The following is a 21,903-nucleotide window of genomic DNA, read 5'->3' on the forward strand; positions in this document are numbered from 1 at the left end:
AAATTTAAATCATGTCTTGAAAGTTTTTACACGGGTGGGAAGAAAGAGTGGAAATACCAAGAATTTCGCGATCAAGTATGCACGTACGTCGTACTTACATGGCGTTATTGCGTTTTTACGTTTAATAAGAAAAAAACATTTATGGTTTTGCGTTTTAGCTATGCCATGTGTGTGTAAAGTTTTAAACATGTTAGAAACAAATTAAATTACTTTTTGAAAATAATTTAATTTGTGTTATTTCAAGTAGACACTCTACTATATAAATTACAAACTGAAATATATTTCATGGGCCTGGGTCACTTTTTCTTCGTAAATGACATTTATTTCAGTTTGTAGGTAAGTTTTAAACATGTTAAAATATTACCTGTCTTACTTAATTAATTAATTAAGTGCGTGCTTGAGTACTACAAGGGTGCTCAGATATGTAGTATCAAGTCTTAACAATAATCGTTGTTGAAAATGATTGCCAAAATCGGTATGGAAAAGAGTAAGATAAAATTAATGCCCTCTTCATATACCTTTGCTCCAAGCTAGTTTGTTCTCTCTGGGTCGCAGTCCACGCCAACGAAGTTTCAATTTAGGTTAGCACACGTCGAGTGCCTTTTGTTAACGAGCTTTAGGCTTGTTTGTTTTTTACGTGCCAACTCAGCATCTTTAGCCCGATGGAGCACATTGACTTGACAAGTGCTCTTTTTAGTTTTCAGGTCATTTTATTACTTAGAAAGACACTAGAATAAGAAATTTACCGCAACAGTGTTTAAAAGGCGTTGAACTTTGAAGTTAATGAATTTGACAGGAACCCAAAAGCCACTTGCGTGTAGCTCCGGTGTGTGTGAAACTTTGGATTTCGATGGTGCTTCTATTGTAGGGAATATGTCCCCAATAATAAAAGTGACGTCATAAAATCTTGTCATCATTATCAATATCATAAGCAGCTACGTTCCACTACTTAATGCAGTTGGTGCAAAGTATCCCGTTCAAACAGTTTTGTTTGTTGATACTTTCGTGAAAGTCTCCCTTTGACAGATAATGTATTTGTTTACCTGCTTCACTTGCTTGGTAATTAAATTCAAAATATATTAATCGACCAATTATTGCCTTTTCTCAGTTCAGTAAAAGTAGATTAGCTAAATTAATTAAAATATTTGATCACTACAGCAGTGACTTATGTTTTTTTGTATTGTGATAATTAATCGCGAAAAAACGGCATTTGGCCAGACACCTAGATTTATTTTAAGTGTTAACTTACATACCGACAGGACAGAAACTAATGATTAGTATCCATATTGGGCACTGGAGAAAGTTCTCGTACCCCGTATGGAGATAAAACCATTACTTTCAATAGTTGGCCGTAGTTGGATAAAATGTTATTAAATAAGGAAATGAGGTGGATTATCTTATAGTAAAGGAAGTTGCTTTGTCGCCATGAGAAGTGATTGCATGGCGTTATTATAAAATTACCATGACGGTTACAGTACAGGGGTACTATTGCAATTGCACGGCGAACGTAAGCGAGTCTAACGCTCATCTAATCCAGCTCACCAAACGAAAACTAAAAGGTTTAAAGTTCCCTTTTTATAGTTTTTCGTCAATAACTCGTAGCTCGTAGCCGTTGGCTTCACCCCCACCCTCCGGTACTTTTAGTATGTTGTTTAAGAGTCCCCGGCAAGCTCGGCCGATTTTCAACTTCCCATACAAACGAAGTCTCGTTCTCATTTTAAAGCTACGTGTTGGATTGTAATGAAACATGACGTGAGGTATATCTAGAGGTCTGTAATTAGTTTATATAGCTCTAGTATATAACACAAACAAAATAGAGCAAAAACAAGTTTTGTATGAAAAACTTAAATTCGCTGTATTTTTTGTATTTACCATTGTATCTGAAGCTATATAAACTAAATTACAGACCTAGATACAGTAGCGGCAAAAAATCTATCATATTCCTATTTTCTTACAGTGATTTATTCAAAAATTCGTGAAATTAGACTTTATATCGTGTAAACAATGATTATATCATCATCACGATCATATACACGGTGTTTCCTGTAACAGGAGCAATAAATTAAACTGGAGGCTTGTACGCCTCAAACTGACCAACATTTGTTCAGCAACTTTTTTTAATTATGACTTTTTTAGATAACTTTTTCATACTAATTAAATATTATTTTCAATGTACGCTGCCATCTGTGTGTTTGACGTTTCTTGTCACTCTTTAAACATAACAAATTTTGCAATACATTACCTCTTAGAATAAACTTTAAAGTGTAATGAAAGTCAAAACACAAGTTATTTTTAAAAGTTGCTGAACAAATGTTGGTCAGTTTCAGGAGTACAGCCTACAGCTTAATCAAAGATAGATATAACTCCGTAATAGATAGATACAGTCCAAGGAAAAAACGTGCCTCGAAAATCAAGAAAATTTGATTCTCGTTCAGAGGGCGCTACTAGTTTTGGCCTACAGTCGAATAGATGGCGTTGACGGTTTCGTTTGTTATTTAACAATTTTAACGCATATCAGTGAAAGAACATGGGTCAAAATCATAAAAATAATTAATGCAAATAAAAAAAATCATTTATCTATATTTAAATACATTCTATCGTATTTTTATAAATCTTCATTTTTAGTTTTAAAGTGTGTCGACAGATGGCAGTTAATTTACTGGGGTTACAAAATTTACTATGACAGTAGTACCGCTCTAGTATAAGTTACTCTATGGCTTAATTTATTGCTCCTGTTACAGGAAACACCCGGTAAATACAGTGTGGAAAGATAAGTCGGGCCCTGGAGGGAAACTACCTTAAATCCTTAAGCTGGCTCATTTTAGTTAAAGGAGACATTACTTTATTTTGCCAACATAGGCAGCCACGTTAGCACAATGCGGATTGGGGCCTTCACATACACCAATTAATGTATGTTATAAATATTGAATTTCTTGTTTGAAAACACTCAAAAGCGGATCTTACCAACAATAAAACCTAGATAGATCGATTTTTCACCCTCGTTAGCCTCTGGTTTGAAATTTAAATCTACTCATTACTTTACTAATTAATACCCACCAAGCTACCGCGAAAACTCGGGCAAAGTAATTATTTTAAAAATATACCCTAGTTTGATCGATTATCCTTTTCACACGCCCCTATAATGTAAATTTTATCGAAATCGCTAGAGCCGTTTTTTAGAAATTCCAAAAAAATTATGCAAATTTATCTGAAAAATATGATAGAATATTTTCCGCTTCTAAATTTATACATACATGCCATTACATGCCTTATCCTATTGTAAGTACATTAAAGTTTCAGAGCAATCTATCTAGTACGTTTGTATGGAGAACCGAGCTCCATTCCCTGCACCTGCAACTATGCCAAAATACGCTTATACACAAATTATTTCCCCCATTTTTCCTTCGTTTGGTGACCTAATAGGTAATCTCCTGGAGAGCACACTCGCTAGCGAATAATTCATTTACCTCCAGTTTCTGAATATCATGAGTTGTCTAAAAACGTACAGTCAAGGGTATAAATATATATACATTCCCAGTTTCAAAAATATGTGTACCTTAGACAATAAAGTCGTGTTCACATATTTTTGAGCTATTTGTCTGGATCGATATGTTTGCCTTCGACTGTACGTAATGTTTCGCCACAAGACCAGACTTCCCTCCTAGTCTAAAAGGCAGTCTTTCAAAAACAAATTACTAAACTAAACTTAAAACTTCAGATTAACATTTAAAGGTACGTGAGGTACCGTAAAATCAAGTAACTATAGCCCTTAAGTACAACTATGGTCCAGATTTTAACGTTGAGTATTGACGAGCCTTTATGATTTGTACTCGTTACATTTATTTTGGAGCTTAGATACACTAATGTTCTCTGTACATATTTTACTGGAACTTGAATTTGGACCATAGTTGTAAATTGTGGACTAAAGTTACCTGATTTTACGGTACAGCTTTTTAGCTTAGCAGGGAAGAATTATTATCAGGACTTTTTGTCCGTTTAGCCTTCTGTTTTCTTTCAAAACAACACAGTTATTAGGTTCATATGAAAGCTTAACATGGTAGCAGCTAAGCTTAATTGACATTGTGCAGCCTGAAATGCGTATTGCTCACAAGCGTAGTTGCTGCAGATCTCATGCCATATTAGTTGCCACCATAGTGTTCGAGTCACCTGAGCTTGGTAAGCAATGACAATACACTGGTAAGTGTGACTTTCGCTTGCAGTCGTGAGCTTACGTTCTTTGTTGTAGCAGTAGGCATTATAAGAACATAACGCAACTAGGCTCACTTCGAGGAGGTACAAGGGAACAATTCCCTAAATTTTATTTAATAAAATTGTGAAAGCTACCGTCGTATCTTTGTCGTAAAACTAATGCAACTGTGAAATAGTTACAAGCATCTAATGTAATATGCTTGTTTCGTGCAGCTTATGTAAAAAATAGTCAGTGTTCTTCCTTGACTTGCCGTAAATGCAACATTACATGACAGCACACTTAATTCGCTTAACTAGCGTAATTCATTTAATTATTAATAAGTACCTAGCCTCCTCATCTTAGTGCTTTCCCAAATTTAAGTACATACAGAATCTACTTAACTAATAAAATTATGTTTTATGAAAGCGAATATTTTATGAAGCGATAGGTAAATACTATACATAGGTACTCCCAAACTAGAGGCACCCAGAGGTAAACTAGACCCGTTTGGTATTGACCAGTCTTCCTAATGTTTCCATAGAGAATCTGGTGAATGATATTACCTAAAATAATTAGGTAGATAATTGTTAAGATACAGCATTCGAAGCGATTATTACTGAAAAACGTCCATCTAAATAATTTCGCCAACGCACGGCTGTACTATGTTCGTAAATATTTACCGTGAAACATTTTCATTCGTACCATGTATTCTCAATATTAACTACGCAAGCTCATTGAGTATAGCAGACCAACTATTTGTTCGTTCAATTTGCTAGACACAGCAAATACTGAATGTCGACAAACATAGGCGTGCGCTAAAAATTTACCGACCATTTGAGCGAGTTCTCATAGTCATTCGTTACCCGTCATTATCGTACAAGCTTCTTATCCGCCATGTCTCCTAGTCGTGATTTTTCTGTACTTAATCAAATCTTGAAAGTTAGATTTGACCCACTTTCCGATTTCCAATGAAGCTTAAAAATTTGCATACATATTTAAGTTGGGTGACAATGCAATGTTATGTTACCATGGAGCTAATCTGATGATAGAGACAGGAGGTGGCCATTATAACTGTGATAAAACACCGCAATTGTGTTTGGAATTGAATCTCAACTTGAAGTTATTCTATTTCATCTGGTCCAACTAAATAGAAAACGAACTAAAAGGGCACGTCAACACTTACAATCAAATTCTAAAATATATGGTTTCCTAGTCACCATGATAGTTATTAATGTTATTATTGTGCTCGTAGCACTCACATTTTAAACCTTATACATTGTACTAAGCATAAGTAGCTCAGTCGGAGCCGAAAACTCGAATAAATTCGAATGTATTGGATCTGTCGCAGGCAAATTGTAAGATTCCGCATTAAACAAACGGCTTCGTCATTTTACAAACGTTTTCACGTTTGCAAATTGCCGAAGGCAAATTGTTAGTACGCTCAATAGTGTCAACGTAAACGTGATAGTTGTCTGAGGGTGACCATGGTTTGCTGATTGATCAATTTATGTTAACTTTTATAACACACTACCATCCTCACGGTTACCAAAATTCAACCCAAAACCGAATCGGAGCACCCCCCTATCCACGTGGTCTAGTCTGTCCTACCCCTAGAGAGCAATTACGAAATAGGAGGACCGCGTGACGGAGCGAGGGAACGATCTAGGCGAGCGGCTGAGGCTGGTTTCCTAAGGCGACCAGCAAGCTGCGGAGCCGAGTGTAGTGCTTCGTCACGCGAGGGCGGAAGGGCTGCTCTTCCGCAGCGCCGGAGCCACCCCGATCCCAAAGCCTCCCCTGACCCACGCGACCCTAATAAGTCCGACGAACTCCAGATTTTATGGACACGCCAGCGTTTTTCATAGTTATTATGAGCAGCACCGCCCGTGGTAAATTAAAGAACGAATTCGACGAAAATGCCGCGGTAAATTGCAAATGGCGCTGTTAATAATATGTCCTAAGGTATTTTACAAAATGCCGACTTTTACAAATTGCCTTCGGCAGTTTTACAAACGTGAGAACGTCTGTAAAATGACGACGCCGTTTGTAAAAGGCGGTTTCTTACAATTTGCCTGCGACAGATCCACCGACAGTAGATGAAAAATTTTGATTCCATTCGAAGCAGTAAATTTTATTGCTTCTTTCCTTTTTATTTCAAGTTGTAATTTTGTAGCAAACTGATGCCTTCAGAATGTCTAATAATTTGTCATGCCGTACCGGGCTAGGCAAGCCTGGACTCGTCTCCCAGCCCATTAGTCCGCAAGTGTTTCCCGCACTTCCTCATTACCATGCAATGCTCATGCACTAAGCACGGGTCCTGCCCATTAACATTCCTCGTGTCGCGAGCAAATATTAGAGGATAACTGTCTGGGAATACGTGAGAGAGCATAGCAGGGAAGTTCGCCATTTCATAATGTATAATCAAGGATCGATTCTTGGTCGGGCTAGTTGACGAAAATGACCTGAATAACATCAGACTCTGAATATCTACTGATAAGACTCCAATTTATAATGCTGCATTTTTACATGTCTATGTCTAAGCCAGCAACATACAGCTACCTAATTTTACGTATACCAATGTAACATTAGGAAACCGAATAATTTTAACAGCGTATTTCTGTTCATATTTAAAGACTAAAATGTCCTATAAACTTTTCTGTAATTCGTCTAGTTTCAGAGAAAAAAAACATGTTTTTGTTGTTACATAGTGCAAAACGCATTTTTTGATGGCGATGTTGCCACTATGGGACGTAGTCTAAGTATCCTTATTGATAGATGTCAAAAAGTGACAAGTAATACTGTAAAAACTAGGTTTTACGTAAAAAAAAAGTAAGTCCGTTTTAAGTGACAAGTTTACCAATCACATTTACTTTTTATGTCCAAATACATTTAAAAAATCGTAAAAAAAAACAAAAACCATTTTTTTTGCGAATTTGACCTAAACTTATTACAGTTTTTCCTTCTTTTGGCCTCAGAAAAGCGTGGTTAAAATCTTTTGGTTTAATCGTGAACACCTTGTATATAGTTCAAGTCAAAGACATGTTTATATTTTTCGCCTTGTTACAGTAGGTAAGGTGAAAACTAGTGCGCTTGCGCTTCGCTTTGTTCGTCTTGGCGAGGCGAGGGCACTGCCGTGCCCCCAGATAACATTCTTTACGAACTGGGTTAGAGTTCAATTAATTATTCCCTAATAGGTAAATATTCATATTGACTCGATGCCGGAGCAAGCCAATGTGTACGCCTGCGGTTTAGATCACTCCACATAGAATGGTTTGTTATTTGGCTATGTAGAACTTACGTTAACGAGCTATGCTTATGAGCACTAAATGTGGTTATGCTGAACAATAATGTTCCTGTCCTAGCTAGAATAAATGGTTTAATGTCGGGCATAGTGCATTCGTCCCTTGTACCTACATTTTATGTATGTATGCACAAGAGGACGAACACACACACCTACTTCATTTTAAAACTAAGAGGCTAATTTGAGTTTTAGTTGTTCGATCTGTTTTCGATATGACTACGACGACGTAGACGATGATTATTACGGATCTGTCAGTATCAAAAGTGACATTTCTTCGACCAAAAACGTCACTTTCGACGGACAGATCAGTATCATATCGGAAACAGATCGAATTACTAAAACTCGAATTGGCCTGCTAGTCCTTAGAATTATCAGTATCAAAGACTTATGTAACTCCGTATAAGATGAATACAGTCTTAGGAAAAAACGTGGCTCGGATCTGTAAAGATGGACAAGGCCTAATGATACATTTTTTGATATTTTTATTTTTAGTTTTAATCGTGTGTCGATAGATGGCAGCAAATTTACTATGACAGTACCTCTCTATCCTATATATTCTTTTTGTCATTATTATCACACCTGCGTCACATCTGGAATCTTCATAAGTGTTATGCCAGAACTATAGAACGCCAAGTGCGAGTCGGACTCGCGCAAAGGGTTCCGTACCATTACGCAAAAAACGGCAAAAAAAATCACGTTTGTTGTATGGGAGCCCCACTTAAATATTTATTTTATTCTGTTTTTAGTATTTGGTGTTATAGCGGCAACAGAAATACATCATCTGTGAAAATTTCAATTGTCTATCTATCACGGTTCATGAAATACAAGCCTGGTGACAGACGGACAGACAGACGGACAGCAGAGTCTTAAGTAATAGGGTCCCGTTTTTACCCTTTGGGTACGGAACCCTAAAAAATAACCACCATAGAATGTTCTTAACATTTAAGGTTACCTCACGGCAAATAAACTCATTTTATATATAATTTATTTCGTTGCAGGTGACATCGAAGACTGTATAGTGACGCCCGCGTACCAGGGCCAGTTCACGCCGCTTCCCGAAGCCTTATGCGACTGCATTATGGACCTCACGTCACAGGTAAAAAAGCTCATAATCAGTTGCAACAGCCAGTGCAATGCAGTGATGTTGCAGATAGTTTTAAATTTAGCATCGGTTTATGCGGACTTTAAAACCACGGTAGAGCACAAACATTTCTTGTTTTTTTTTTAAATAATTAATATTTATTTCGACGTAAACATGACGGCAGTAAAATGTAGGTATATCAAAATACAGCTGACTTCAGTAGAATAATGTAGAGGTAGGAGAAGAGAAGGATCTTTGGGAGTTTTAGTATAGAATTCCTGCTCCATCTTCGTATTCGATCGAACGCTTTGATGTGTCGTTTCGTGCCCCTGACTCATATAGAGACGTACAGCTCTTGGTTGGTGATTATGCTACGAAAACCAAGCAGGTATACATACGCAACCAATTACTTATAGCTTTTGTTCGTTTAGAAAATAGAAAGCTATTTAACAGTGACTTAGCATAATTACCCACTTTGATACAATTTTAATACTAATTGACCTCAATTTGAGTCTTGGTCGTTTTATACCGTCTCGAAACTCTCGAAGTATCTGGGAAACAAAGATGTGAATCGGGGCAAATAGAATTGATTGCTAATATATTTATTTGTATTTGAACTTTCTCCGTAATCAGAGGTACTTTGAAGACAATAATGCCCCTATCACTGAAGACTTATTTGCAAATCATTTCTAATAATTCTTAGCTTTGTACGCATTGCGTATATACCTCTTTAATATATCTAATATATTTAAATAATTATTTATTTATTTACATACAAAAATAAATAAATAAATTGTTTATAAGTTATAATTTATAAATCCTAACTAAATCCGTTAACTACTCTTTACATACATATTTAATATATCTTTATATTTATTCATTATAGAGGAGAGGTAATCTTAGTTTACTTTGATTTAGCATTGTGCCTATATGTAAGTACCCAATAGACGCGTTTAATAGGTAGTAATTTAATACCAGAAATGTAAGCCAACCGATATAAATGGATAGGTCGTTATGTCAAAATGTTTCACAGATGACAGGCTTTACTTATAGGTATAATATAACCCTTTTCGAATAGGTCTACTACATATCTCCTTTTCTGATATATTTACACCAAACTCACCAAAGTAAATATAAAGCAGCCACTAACCTGTCTGTCCTGTCCAGTCATGCAATTTGTATAAAATGATTCAAGATTTTTGAGATATGGTCGTTTAGGTTCTTTTCTCTGATGAATTCTTAGATTGTAATTAAACGAAACTTTCAATGTTCCTCATTTCACCTTGCACTCGTAAACCTTTCCACCGACATTCGCGCAGCTCGTTATTTGAAATAACTTACAAATTACCTCCAAATATTTGAAAGTTATGGAATAGAAGAGTAAAATTGGTTGGTCGTGTTCCCTCAGTTAAGCTGTATGGTTTTGGCAAATAACTGAACAATTTAGTTGCGCACGATTGGACTGTTTTTCTTTTAAATGTCATTCAGAAAAGTTATGATTTGGTGTAAATAAGATTCCTTTATGGTTGATAATGTCGCTTCGCGACCACCGCTTGTGATGTTGACCCTTTTTATAAGATCACTATTTTAATCCTCTGAATGTGTTTACCCATCACGGATCAATGGTGTTCTGGATATTGGGGGAGGAGTGCACTAAGCCGAAACCAACACGTAGAGACCCTTTTAACACTTTAAGGAAATGTAAATAAGGGTATTTACACCGAACGGATTGACTGTGCCGTGGGCGCAAATCCTCTGAATTTTTACTTTCATCATCATCATTATATTTTGAAAATCGCACGGTTTTGCCATTAACAATTTTAGACTAATCCTGTCAATGAACTGGCAATTAAAAACAAAAAAATTTTGCCACTGAAATACTTAATTATAGTATGACAATAATCTATAATTTACGAAATTATATAATTATTGTACATAGCAAAAAACGCGCCAATCATTATTTTTTACTATCAAAGAATTCAAAGAAAATAAATATAGCACCATCCACACCTGGGATAATTATCAAAAACTATAATTATCTCAATAATTTTGAACCCTGAAAATGAACTAAAAAAAAACTATAACGTAAAGGTTGTTGATTATAGTATTAAACTATGTTTAATAGAGCAAGGATTAGATAGTCGACGTCCATTTAAAAAAATGTACATATTATGTGCCAATTTGTACCTTGCTTTGGAATTGTGAAATTTATTTAGAAATACTAAAATTATACTACCTAACTTACCAACCGAACATATTTTTCATTAGACTCGTCTTATAGGTAGGTAGTTGACAAGTTTTTCAAAATCGCAAGTGCGCACTGATACAAAATATATATATCTATGGTTAAAGGCATTGCATTTGAAAGCACAATGTCTGCATACTAAGTCCATTCGCGGCTGCTAACGGAATCAATATTTGAACAGATATTGTCGTCTTTATCACACACTATACACACCAGTCTATAATAAAAACTACAATGCAATACTTCTGTTACTACGTTTTTTCTCTATCGGGCTCATTGGATACGCCCTTCAGACTTGCGACCTCGTTGACTTGCAATACCTATCTTAGATAAACGCAGTGAGTAGAATGGGCGACTTTTCCTCTAATGTTTAAAATATTCAAAGCGCAAAGCTCGTGTCAAGAGCTCGTTATTACGTAAATAAACCGCTAGGCTAAGCAGACGCTAAACTTGACCGTGAACACGAATTTACGGCCGCCTGAACCTGTTCTGACGAGATTTTTTAATGTTTGGTTGGACCAAGTCGATAAAATAAACGGGATTTCTTTCAGCGGGCAGAAGATGGTGCGGTTATTGAAGTTATAATGATAAGATAAACCGTCCTTTTCTTATTATCGAACACTGTCAAAAAGTGATGTTAGGTCTATAGGTATCGTAAATTATCGTCGTCATAAGGTCTGTCGTCATCATGTATTGTTTTCCACGCTACGTCCCCAAACGCCACAAATAAATATGTAGTTAATCAATAATCAATACAAAATATAATTAAACTGAAGAAAATTCCTTTGTTTAAAGATAATTTAATATATGTAAACACTTATTTACTGTATTAAAATTATTTTTTTAAAGTCAAATGTCGATTTCCAAATAAAATAGGTTTTATTCGCATAACCTGTATTTATTTACTTGCTACGCAACAAATTATAACAGGAAAGATATTGATAGGTATATACCGAAAGAGAAAAGCATCACTTTCTTTTTACCCCATCCGCAAAAGCTTTTTACTTGCACCACATAACAGAATTCCTTCATCTTTTTGCTAAAGCATCCCCCCATAGCGATTCCATGAAGTCATCGCTTCGCCATCATCTAAATCACGATCAGTTCTTTTTTGAGCACATTAATTCAGCGGCGTGATATCATTTCTCAAATAACACACCACAGTAGAATTATAGGTTGTGCAAGTTTAAAGGTTAAATTAAGTATTTTAAAGTTTTTGGTATATTATGGGAACTTGATTAAATTGTTAACGAGTATTAATACATGCTTTTTATGGCTCAATAGTGAGTAGATCTTTCTGTTATAGGCATACATTTAAACTGTTCTGCCTGCAAGTTTAGTGTAAGTTTGGTCAGTGTCAATAGGTACTAATGTTAAGGCCCCGTAGGTTCGTGTTCTCCTCTCACTCTCACTGAGCGTAAGCGTGAGCGAGATGGATGTGCGATTGTGCGTGCTCAAGACCGCGGTTATCATGTTTTTATATTTTAATTTGTTGAAACTTTTATCAAAAACAAGTTGTCGATGAGGTCCCTCAACAATAAAATTGCGCATTTTTAGAAGCAATTTCCATATTTTTAGCTTTTGTGCATAAATTGTTACAAATTTTTACAGTGCGTTTTAGACCTATCTTCGTGTTTTTTTTTTCTATCGATGAAATCGATGAAATTACAAGAGAAAATTCTCAAGATTGCTTATTAAATTTTTGGCAACCGTAATTTTTTTTCTAAAACTCCGCTCTCTGAACCTACGGGCACCTTAAGTACGTACTTGGATAGGAATATTTATGGAAAAACGTCAGGTATCATGTTTAAATTTTTTATAGCACAAAAGTACATAATTAGGACAAAAAACTCTCGATTGTTTGTATTACCCAAGTATTAGATCTTGTGGTAATTGCTTAGAAATGTTCTTAATGATCTACAGTGGAAATAGTGTGCAGTGTGGCAAAAATAACCTACAGATGAGAATCTAAACTATGTTTACGCAACGAATCTGTAATACCAGGAAAGTCATTAAATACACCATAAAGCACCTCTGTTACGCCTTCAGAGCGACAATATAGGTACATCGCGAGGCGTTACATTTGTCAAAGTTGCGCAAAGCTATAGCAACCTGCCTAGTACTAGTATTTGTACCGAACTTGTAGTAACCGATGTGGGCTGAATATTTGAACTGGTTTAATGAATTATTGCAAAGGAGACATTACCTTGCAGTGATATATTAAGAACTAAAACATTAGGAATCAAATGAGATGGTAAGGTAAGGTAAACATGAATTTCATCTTTTAAATTTATGACAGGTTACTTATCAGTTTGAAATTATTTTCAGTATCTATCAAATATTTTTATTTACATTTTATAATAGATCTATAATCAGATTTGTAATACTTACAGCAAAACCCATCTTTTAATATTTTTGCCAAGATGGAAAATTGGTGTACTAAGTAAAATCTATTTTTAAGTGAAGATCAGGTAGGTAGCTCTATTAACGACACGTTCTAGTACATTTTAATCACTTACTTTACGTTTACGTGAAAGTGTTCGTATCTATTATATACTATACAGGTTGATTTTGTTGTCTGACCATACTCTGGGGGGTGAATCATTGAATATGTTGGTTATACTGAACAACTTCGACTATGGGGCCAACCCCGAAATCGCAATTATTGCTTTTTCCATTGAAAACATATTGATATATGTATGATTCAAAAGTTGATCAGTATGACCTATATAGGTATTCACCCCAGAGTACGGTCAGACATAACAAAATCACTGTATAATACCGTCACATACATACTAGCCTTAGGACAACATACGAAGCACTTCACTGCAATAACATCCTGTAAACGAACGAGGGACATTTATCGTGGTAAAAGCAATTGCGATATCTATGAATATTCATCGGGTCGATCAACCGCCTAAGCTTGCAGGCTTCGCCAGTAAATAACGACTGGTTGGGCAGGTCAGGCAGGTGCTTGACAACTCACACTTATTACTTAGCCCATGTCGATAGTGACAGGTTGATAGAGTTTGAAACAAGGTGTATAATTTAATTGCTATCACTATCAGCATTGGGTGTTATCAAAGAAAATATAGGGTTCGTTGGTGTCTCATCTTTAGTGGGGTGTTTATTATAGTTTGGAGTTCAAATCAGTATTTTTTATTTAAGAGGAATATATTGTTTTGTATTGAAGTGATACACGTTTTTTCAAAGGCCAAATTAAATGCCATGAAATAATTCACACGGAAACTTTTGTAAGGGCAGACTCCAACCAAAGTTAAAGTTTGTCTCCATAAAAATAAAACACTAAACATGCATACAATTTTAAACAGAAGTATATTTTCAGTTATTGGGGTAAAACGTTTAAATCCATGCTATGGCCATATCTTCCGTCGGCGGAAATATTTTTTGTTTCTTTCTGATTTCCTGATTTTACGCCTGCTCTTAATATTAATTTATATTTTACACTAAAGGCAATATTTATTGATATTCTATATGTCCTGTTAGCTCAATACGATACCAGCTGGTAATCGTCTGCCTTAGCTATTCAATTACAACCAAGCATTCACGAATAAGCATTAAAATCTACATAATAAACCTCTTCATACCCTAATCGTATCAATGAGAAGGCAATAGTAGTAAATAGACACGTAATCTGAGCCGAAATGCCTGAACAATATGAAACACGCATAAATATGCGCTCGCGCAATCGCAATGTGGACCGGATTCCTGGTTCTGAAGGTCGGTTGTTGCCAAACTAGCCTTAGAATAGTACAGAACCCTCGGTAGAAGAATGTCCTATACGATTATCATAACCATAGTCTCATACACTTTGTTTTATCGAGATACTACGCAGATCAAAAGGATTGTTTGTCCGTAGACCAGTGAATATGACATGTCACACAACCATTCGGATGATATCATCAAAGGCGTGAATATTATCGTAATACCATCTCAATGGCAGGCTCATGTCGTGTCAAATGATCTGGTGAAATTTGTATGGCCGCGATAAATAATTTGAATACTCGTTTATCAACGGTGCCAACTTTATTAAACATATTAATAACGGGTCACTCACGTATTTTAAGTCGAAAACGCTCGACATGTTTCACTCCGTACCGAGGAGCGTCATCATGAGCTTGCGTCGACGGTGACGGACCGGCGCAGACCAACGGTGCCAACTTTGTTATGAGATTGCGCATTTCATAGATTAAATTAGTTTTATTTAAATTAAGATGACACCCGCTCTGATTTTAATATCTGCTCCTGACCTGAGCGTTTACCTTACTACGAGTATGAAGCTCTGAACCTACTTCACCTTAATTGTGTACAAGCAGATACACTTCATTTCAGAGTATTCAGATTTTAGATCGACGAGAAATTAGGAGAGCTTTCGCACTTCTATTCGCGTAGCTTTTGCGGGATCTCCACATGACCACAATTCGTAAGAACTATTATATATTCTGTGCCACAATGACCACATCTCAAGTAGATACATAGGGTTTTATTACAGTAGGTAACTGGTAAATATAGTCAGCATCAATAGTAGCGATTTTAATAACCAGGGCTCTTACATGTCATGCCGTTGACGGAGTGCGAAAGCTTTCCTAATTTCTCGTCGATCTGAAATCTGAATACTCTGAAACTTGCCTAAAATGATTGAACTTGAATTGATCTTATATTTTATTCCCATAACCAGCTAGTGCTCCTAAAGAATGCAGATTAACCTTGTTATAGCCGCAATTCTCAAATAAAACCAGTCTGGCATCTGCATTTAAGACTTCGTTTTAATTCCACATATAGATGTATCCTATTAGATACGAATCTAAAGGTCAAAATATTTATAAACTGCTCCGCACGAGCGAAGATTTCATTGGGTAAAGTTAAATTTAAGTTGACAGAGCTGTCATGCATTCGTATTTGAATAAATGAGCGACATATTCTTATTCAGACTGTTTAATAGTGCCAAGTGAAATGATTATAAATATATGTTTTTTTTATAGTGTTCCGTAAACTTCCGTAAGATACAGACATATTAAATGTATTCGACCATTTTTCGACTCCTTCCACTCACCATACAAAATTATAAGTTTTGTTTGAAAACTTGAAGAAATGCTGCTTTATTTGTTTTTATGAAAGTTGAAATTCCATTGAAACAGAATGCACATCGTATTGTACATTTGGCGGCACGACGGCTGTAGTATTTTTCACATTGAGTACGGTGAGCTGTCATCTTAGTACAAGTTTACGTCTTAGGGTTATAAGATGTATGAAGATTACAACAGTCACATAGAGCAATATGAAAAATATTAAATAAACTACTTATTTAGGTACATATGGACTAACCCCCTTATTCCTTACTTTACAAGCCTGATTTAGTTAAATCATGTTTTATCCCTTTCTTACAAATACGTAAGTCAAAATGACAGATACACAAAAACAAACGATTCATAGCTAATGCAGGCATGTAACGCGTTTATAATTAACGCCATAAATGTCTAACTCGTTTACGTAGTTTACTGCATACACCAAATACACTTGCCAAATATGGCGACATATGTATTGTATATGAGTCGTTTATAAGGTCGACATTACTATAGTGACCTACAAGTAATTGCAGTTCAAAGACAAGTTCCAAAACATATTTATACGCGAGATCTTATCGTCAAATTCAAATTCATCATTGCCATTATGTCACATTGTATCAATTGAAGGTCGTGTCAGGCCAGTACGACACATCCTGCTTTATGTCGTCAGATGATCTTGATGGATGATAAAATTATTGATTATTCATGTATATTTTTGAACTTGAAAACGTATAGGTATGCGATTGCGTGAGAAGAAATATTTAAACTCGATCGCATATTATGCACCTCCATATCTGAATTGATATTTCTGAAAAAAACCTAATGAAAATTATCTTTCCGTTTTGGGGATACCAGATTGGAAGTGCAATGCGCACGCTAGCTTTGTAGGTTCGGGAGTTTAAAAGTGGAATGGTTTGCGCCGTGTTCTTGCACCGGGCATATAGGTATAGATGGCAAGCACGGGCTCCCCAATTGGAGCTTACACGTGTACATACTTAGGTACTCGTTAGTTTTCACGCACCTGACACTAATTTAAACCGGCAATTTTTTTTACATAGAAATAGAAAAACCAGTACAGTAGTATAGTGGTTTGTCATTGACATTTTCAGCAAATCGACAACCATTCCTATCTGTGCGTGAAAACCGAGGTAGCGCTAGTTTAACTACCCCAGCTCCTCCACGAAACCTAGCAATGTCTTCTGGTTGTTCATTAAATTGCCTCCTTTAATATGCACAGAGTCCCTAGATCCTTCTACCTGTCTACTTCTGTCACGCTCTGCACATGGGGCTATCTGTATTGCCCATATTATTAGTAAGAGCAAGCAAGTTTGTACGCAAAGACTAATTCGGTATTCTCCACAGGGGCAGTCAGCGACGCTAGAGAGCATACGAACGTCACTGTCGTCGAAGTTCCCGGTGATGCAGACGCCGTCTCAGGAGGTGGTGTACGACACTCTCGCGCAACTCATGCAGGACAGGAAGATCTATCAAACCTCGAGGGGCTTCTTCATCGTCACTCCTGAGTGAGTACATTTTTTATATTTGTAAACAATTGTTTAGTTTAGAGAAGAATCGCTTATCATAAACTCTTAAAATAGCTAAGTATATTGACGTAGCGTACCTAACCTAACACTTCATTGATATTGAAGTAAAACTTCTTTAGGCGCGACTAGAAGGGTAACTCAGATTTTTTTCTGACGGAAGTAACGCTCAGTAGTGACACACGCACAATAGGACAGACGTCAAAGTGCCAACATAGCGATAAACGTCATCGTCAAAGAAGTTTTACTTCAATCGCGCGTAAAGATTACACGCACACACTTTTATTTTTAAACAAAAAATAAAGATAACGCATCTCTTTAAAATATTCTTATAGACCTGTACCGCTGGCTATATTTTGACCCCTAGGTTATAAAAATATTAAAGTCAATTCTGTTTTCGCTTATGAATACTTTGTTAAGATGTAAATCTAACATTTTGTTTTGTGTCATATATATAATTTGCTTTTCTAGTAATTTGTTATTTTGTGGTAATTATTTTTTATTTTGAATTATCTTGGAGAAAAAAATATTCGAGAGAAAACATGTAACTGTGTTGCATTTAGGATAGTGTTTTTAGTGTGAAAACATAGTTTGTGTCAATTACGTCCACTGCAATCTGATACTATGTCATAATATTCTAAATGACACAAAAAAAAATTAGAGTTAAAAAAAATTACTTAGGTCGAATTTAATCGTTTAAATAGGTCCATTAAATGATTTTGTGTCTTATTAAGGCATAGCTTCATAAGATATTTGATGATTTTGTTGTAACAGGCTGTCACCGTTACAAAAGAATATTAAAGATATTAGAGTTTACATCTTATTAATTTGAAATGCGGGATAAATAAGATGTATGAATTTGTGTCACTTGCATCCACTGCATAAACAAATATTACAAAAATATTATTTGCGTTCAAACGAAGCTAGCGGGCGGTCTGAATGGGCAACGGAGGCCGTGTAGGGTGGGGCCGCGGCGTGACCTTGCCGTACGCAACGCATGTTTACTTCGCCTGTGCGCCAAATTAACGCAACTTATTCAAAGAAGTTACGCAAACAACACAACAACAAGCAACAAGCAAGCAAAGAATGCGTCGAATTATCTTTTACCTATTTAAAACTCATAGATATTGTACAATGTCACCATTATGCAAAAGAACTGTAAGTACATGTTTGATTTGCGAGCGAGCTGGCAACATTGCGCAGGGAAATCTTAAAAATATCGCGTTTACGTGAACGCCACATACATTTGTGACAGTGATAGGGAAAAGGTACCACTAAAGTAAAATTTGGTTATTAATACCGTGACTTTCTTTCATTCTTTGATTAAAAAAATTGCTATTTATGCAACAAGTGCGGAAATCATCTTTACGCACGTGTATCATACAATGTTTTACTATGCATTGTGCGAGTAAATAAAAAAACATGTCATGGCAAATAAGTTTAATTATTAAAAGGAGTGTTTTAAATCGACACGAGTTGCGAATTACCTATTCGCACGTGTATCGTACGTTTTACAGTACATATGGCCCTTTAAACTTTCGACATATGCACGGTAAGTGCTCTTTTCCGCACTAGTGCGAGAAAGTAGCACCATATGAACTGTAAAAAAAAATTGAAAACAAAAAGCACTAGTGCGGAAAAGCAGTACTTTCCGCACGATATGGCTCCGTATGAAACGCACTTTTCGAGCACATGCATTGTAAAAAAATATATAGGACTGTATCTCCTAAACCATGCGTCGTAGCGCAAAAATAATAAAATTTTCGTTCCCCTTTATGTAACCCAAAAGTAATACATGAAAAATACAATGAAAAAAAAAGAACCAAAATCTTTATAGGGCTGTATTAGCTGTATCTCCTATATCGTGCATCGTAGCGCAAAAATAATCTAATTTTCGCTCCCCTTTAAGAAGCCCCTAATTAAGATTTAAAAACGCAAAAAAGGAAAAAAAGAGGAAAAAATCTTTATAGGGCTGCATCTCCTAAACCGTGCATCGTAGCACAAAAATAATCAAATTTTCGTTCCCCTTAAGAAACCCTTAATTAAAACTTTAAAAAAAACCAAGAAAAAAACTTTATAGAGCTATTATAGCTATATATATAGATATAATATCTCCTAAACCGTGTGTGGTGGCGCAAAAATAATAAAAAATTCGTTCCCCTTTATGAAGCCCCAAAGTAATATACTAAAAACACAATGAAAAAAAAAGAAAAAAAATAACAAAAAAACTTTATAGGGCTGTATCTCCTACATCGTGCATCGTAGCGCAAAAATAATTAAAAAAATCCCTTTAAGAAACCCCTAATTAAGATTGAAAAACGCAAAAAAGAAAAAGAGGAAAAAAAATCATTTTAGGGCTGTATCTCCTAAACTGTGCGTCGTAGCGCAAAAATATTAAAATTTTCGTTCCCCCTTACGGAACCGCAAAGTAATATACAAAAAACACAATGAAAAAAAAACAAAAAAAACTTTATAGGGCTGTATCTCCTAAACCGTCGTAGCGCAAAAATAATCAAATTTTCGTTCCCCTTTGTGGAACCCCAAACTAATATACAAAAAACACAATGAAAAAAAAAAACAAAAAAAAATCTTTATAGGGCTGCATCTCCTAAATCGTGCATCGTAGCGCAAAAATAATCAATTTTTCGTTCCCCTTTAAGGATCCCTTAATTAATACTTAAAAAAAAAACAAAAAAAAAACAGGAAAAAATCTTTATAGAGCTATATCTCCTAAACCGTGCGTGGTAGCGCAAAAAGAACAAAATTTTCGTTCCCCTTTACGGAACCCCAAAATAATATACAAAAAACACAATGAAAAAAAAAACAACAAAAAAAATCTTTATAGGGCTGCATCTCCTAAACCGTGCATCGTAGCATAAAAATAATCTAATTTTCGTTCCCCTTTAAGAAACCCTTAATTAAAATTAAAAAAAAAACCAGGAAAAAAAAATTTATAGAGCTATTATAGCTATATATATATATATATATATATATATAGATATAATATCTCCTAAACCGCGCGTGGTGGCGCAAAAATAATAAAATTTTCGTTCCCCTTTATGCAACCCATAATTTATATTTAAAAAAAAACGCAAAATTAAAAAAAAACATTATAGGGCTGTATCTCCTAAACCATGCGTCGTAGCGCAAAAATAATTAAAAGAAAACCCTTTAAGAAACCCGTAATTAATACTTAAAAAAAAAACAAAAAAAAAACAGGAAAAAAAACTTTATAGAGCTGTATCTCCTAAACCGTGCGTGGTACCGCAAAAACAATAAAATTTTCGTTCCCCTGTATGCAACCCATAATTTATATTTAAAAAAAAACGCAAAATTAAAAAAAAAATCTTTATAGGGCTGTATCTCCTAAACCATGCGTCGTAGCGCAAAAATAATAAAATTTTCGTTCCCCTTTATGCAACCCATAATTTATATTTAAAAAAAAAACGCAAAATTTAAAAAAAAAACATTATAGGGCTGTATCTCTTAAACCATGCGTCGTAGCGCAAAAATAATTTAAAAAACCCCTTTAAGAAACCCGTAATTAATACTTAAAAAAAAAAACAAAAAAACCAGGAAAAAAACTTTATAGAGCTGTATCTCCTAAACCGTGCGTGGTACCGCAAAAACAATAAAATTTTCGTTCCCCTTTATGCAACCCATAATTTATATTTAAAAAAACGCAAAATTTTAAAAAAAAATCTTTATAGGGCTGTATCTCCTAAACCATGTGTCGTAGCGCAAAAATAATAAAATTTTCGTTCCCCTTTATGAAACCCCAAAGTAATATACAAAAAACACAATGTAAAAAAGAAAAAAAAAAAAAAAACTTTATAGGGCTGTATCTCCTAAACCATGCGTCGTAGCGCAAAAATAATAAAATTTTCGTTCCCCTTTATGCAACCCATAATTTATATTTAAAAAAAAACGCAAAATTTAAAAAAAAAAACATTATAGGGCTGTATCTCTTAAACCATGCGTCGTAGCGCAAAAATAATTTAAAAAACCCCTTTAAGAAACCCGTAATTAATACTTTAAAAAAAAACTAAAAAAAACCAGGAAAAAAAACTTTATAGAGCTGTATCTCCTAAACCGTGCGTGGTACCGCAAAAACAATAAAATTTTCGTTCCCCTTTATGCAACCCATAATTTATATTTAAAAAAACGCAAAATTTAAAAAAAAAAATGTTTATAGGGCTGTATCTCCTAAACCATGCGTCGTAGCGCAAAAATAATAAAATTTTCGTTCCCCTTTATGAAGCCCCAAAATAATATACAAAAACACAAGAAAAAGAAAGAAAAAAATAATAACAAAAAAACTTTATAGGGCTGTATCTCCTAAACCGTGCATCGTAGCGCAAAAATAATCAATATCCGTTCCCCTTTAAGAAGCCCCTAATTAAGATTTAAAAACGCAAAAAAGAAAAAGAGAAAAAAATCATTTTAGGGCTGTATCTCCTAA

The 21,903-nt window shown here is 35.1% G+C and overlaps 1 protein-coding gene across 1 annotated transcript in view; it reads left to right on the forward strand.

The window, feature by feature from the left end:
* LOC134743080 (putative uncharacterized protein DDB_G0282133) overlaps window positions 1–21,903 on the forward strand; it is a 196,603-nt gene that overhangs the window by 144,634 nt on the left and 30,066 nt on the right. The window contains exons 4-5 of the mRNA XM_063676388.1: window positions 8,486–8,583; window positions 17,263–17,423. Of these exons, the coding sequence (XP_063532458.1) occupies window positions 8,486–8,583; window positions 17,263–17,423 (259 nt within the window). The remainder of the gene's footprint in view (window positions 1–8,485; window positions 8,584–17,262; window positions 17,424–21,903) is intronic.

This window comes from Cydia strobilella, chromosome 7 (genome assembly GCF_947568885.1).
Source record: "Cydia strobilella chromosome 7, ilCydStro3.1, whole genome shotgun sequence".
Lineage (NCBI taxonomy): Eukaryota > Metazoa > Arthropoda > Insecta > Lepidoptera > Tortricidae > Cydia > Cydia strobilella.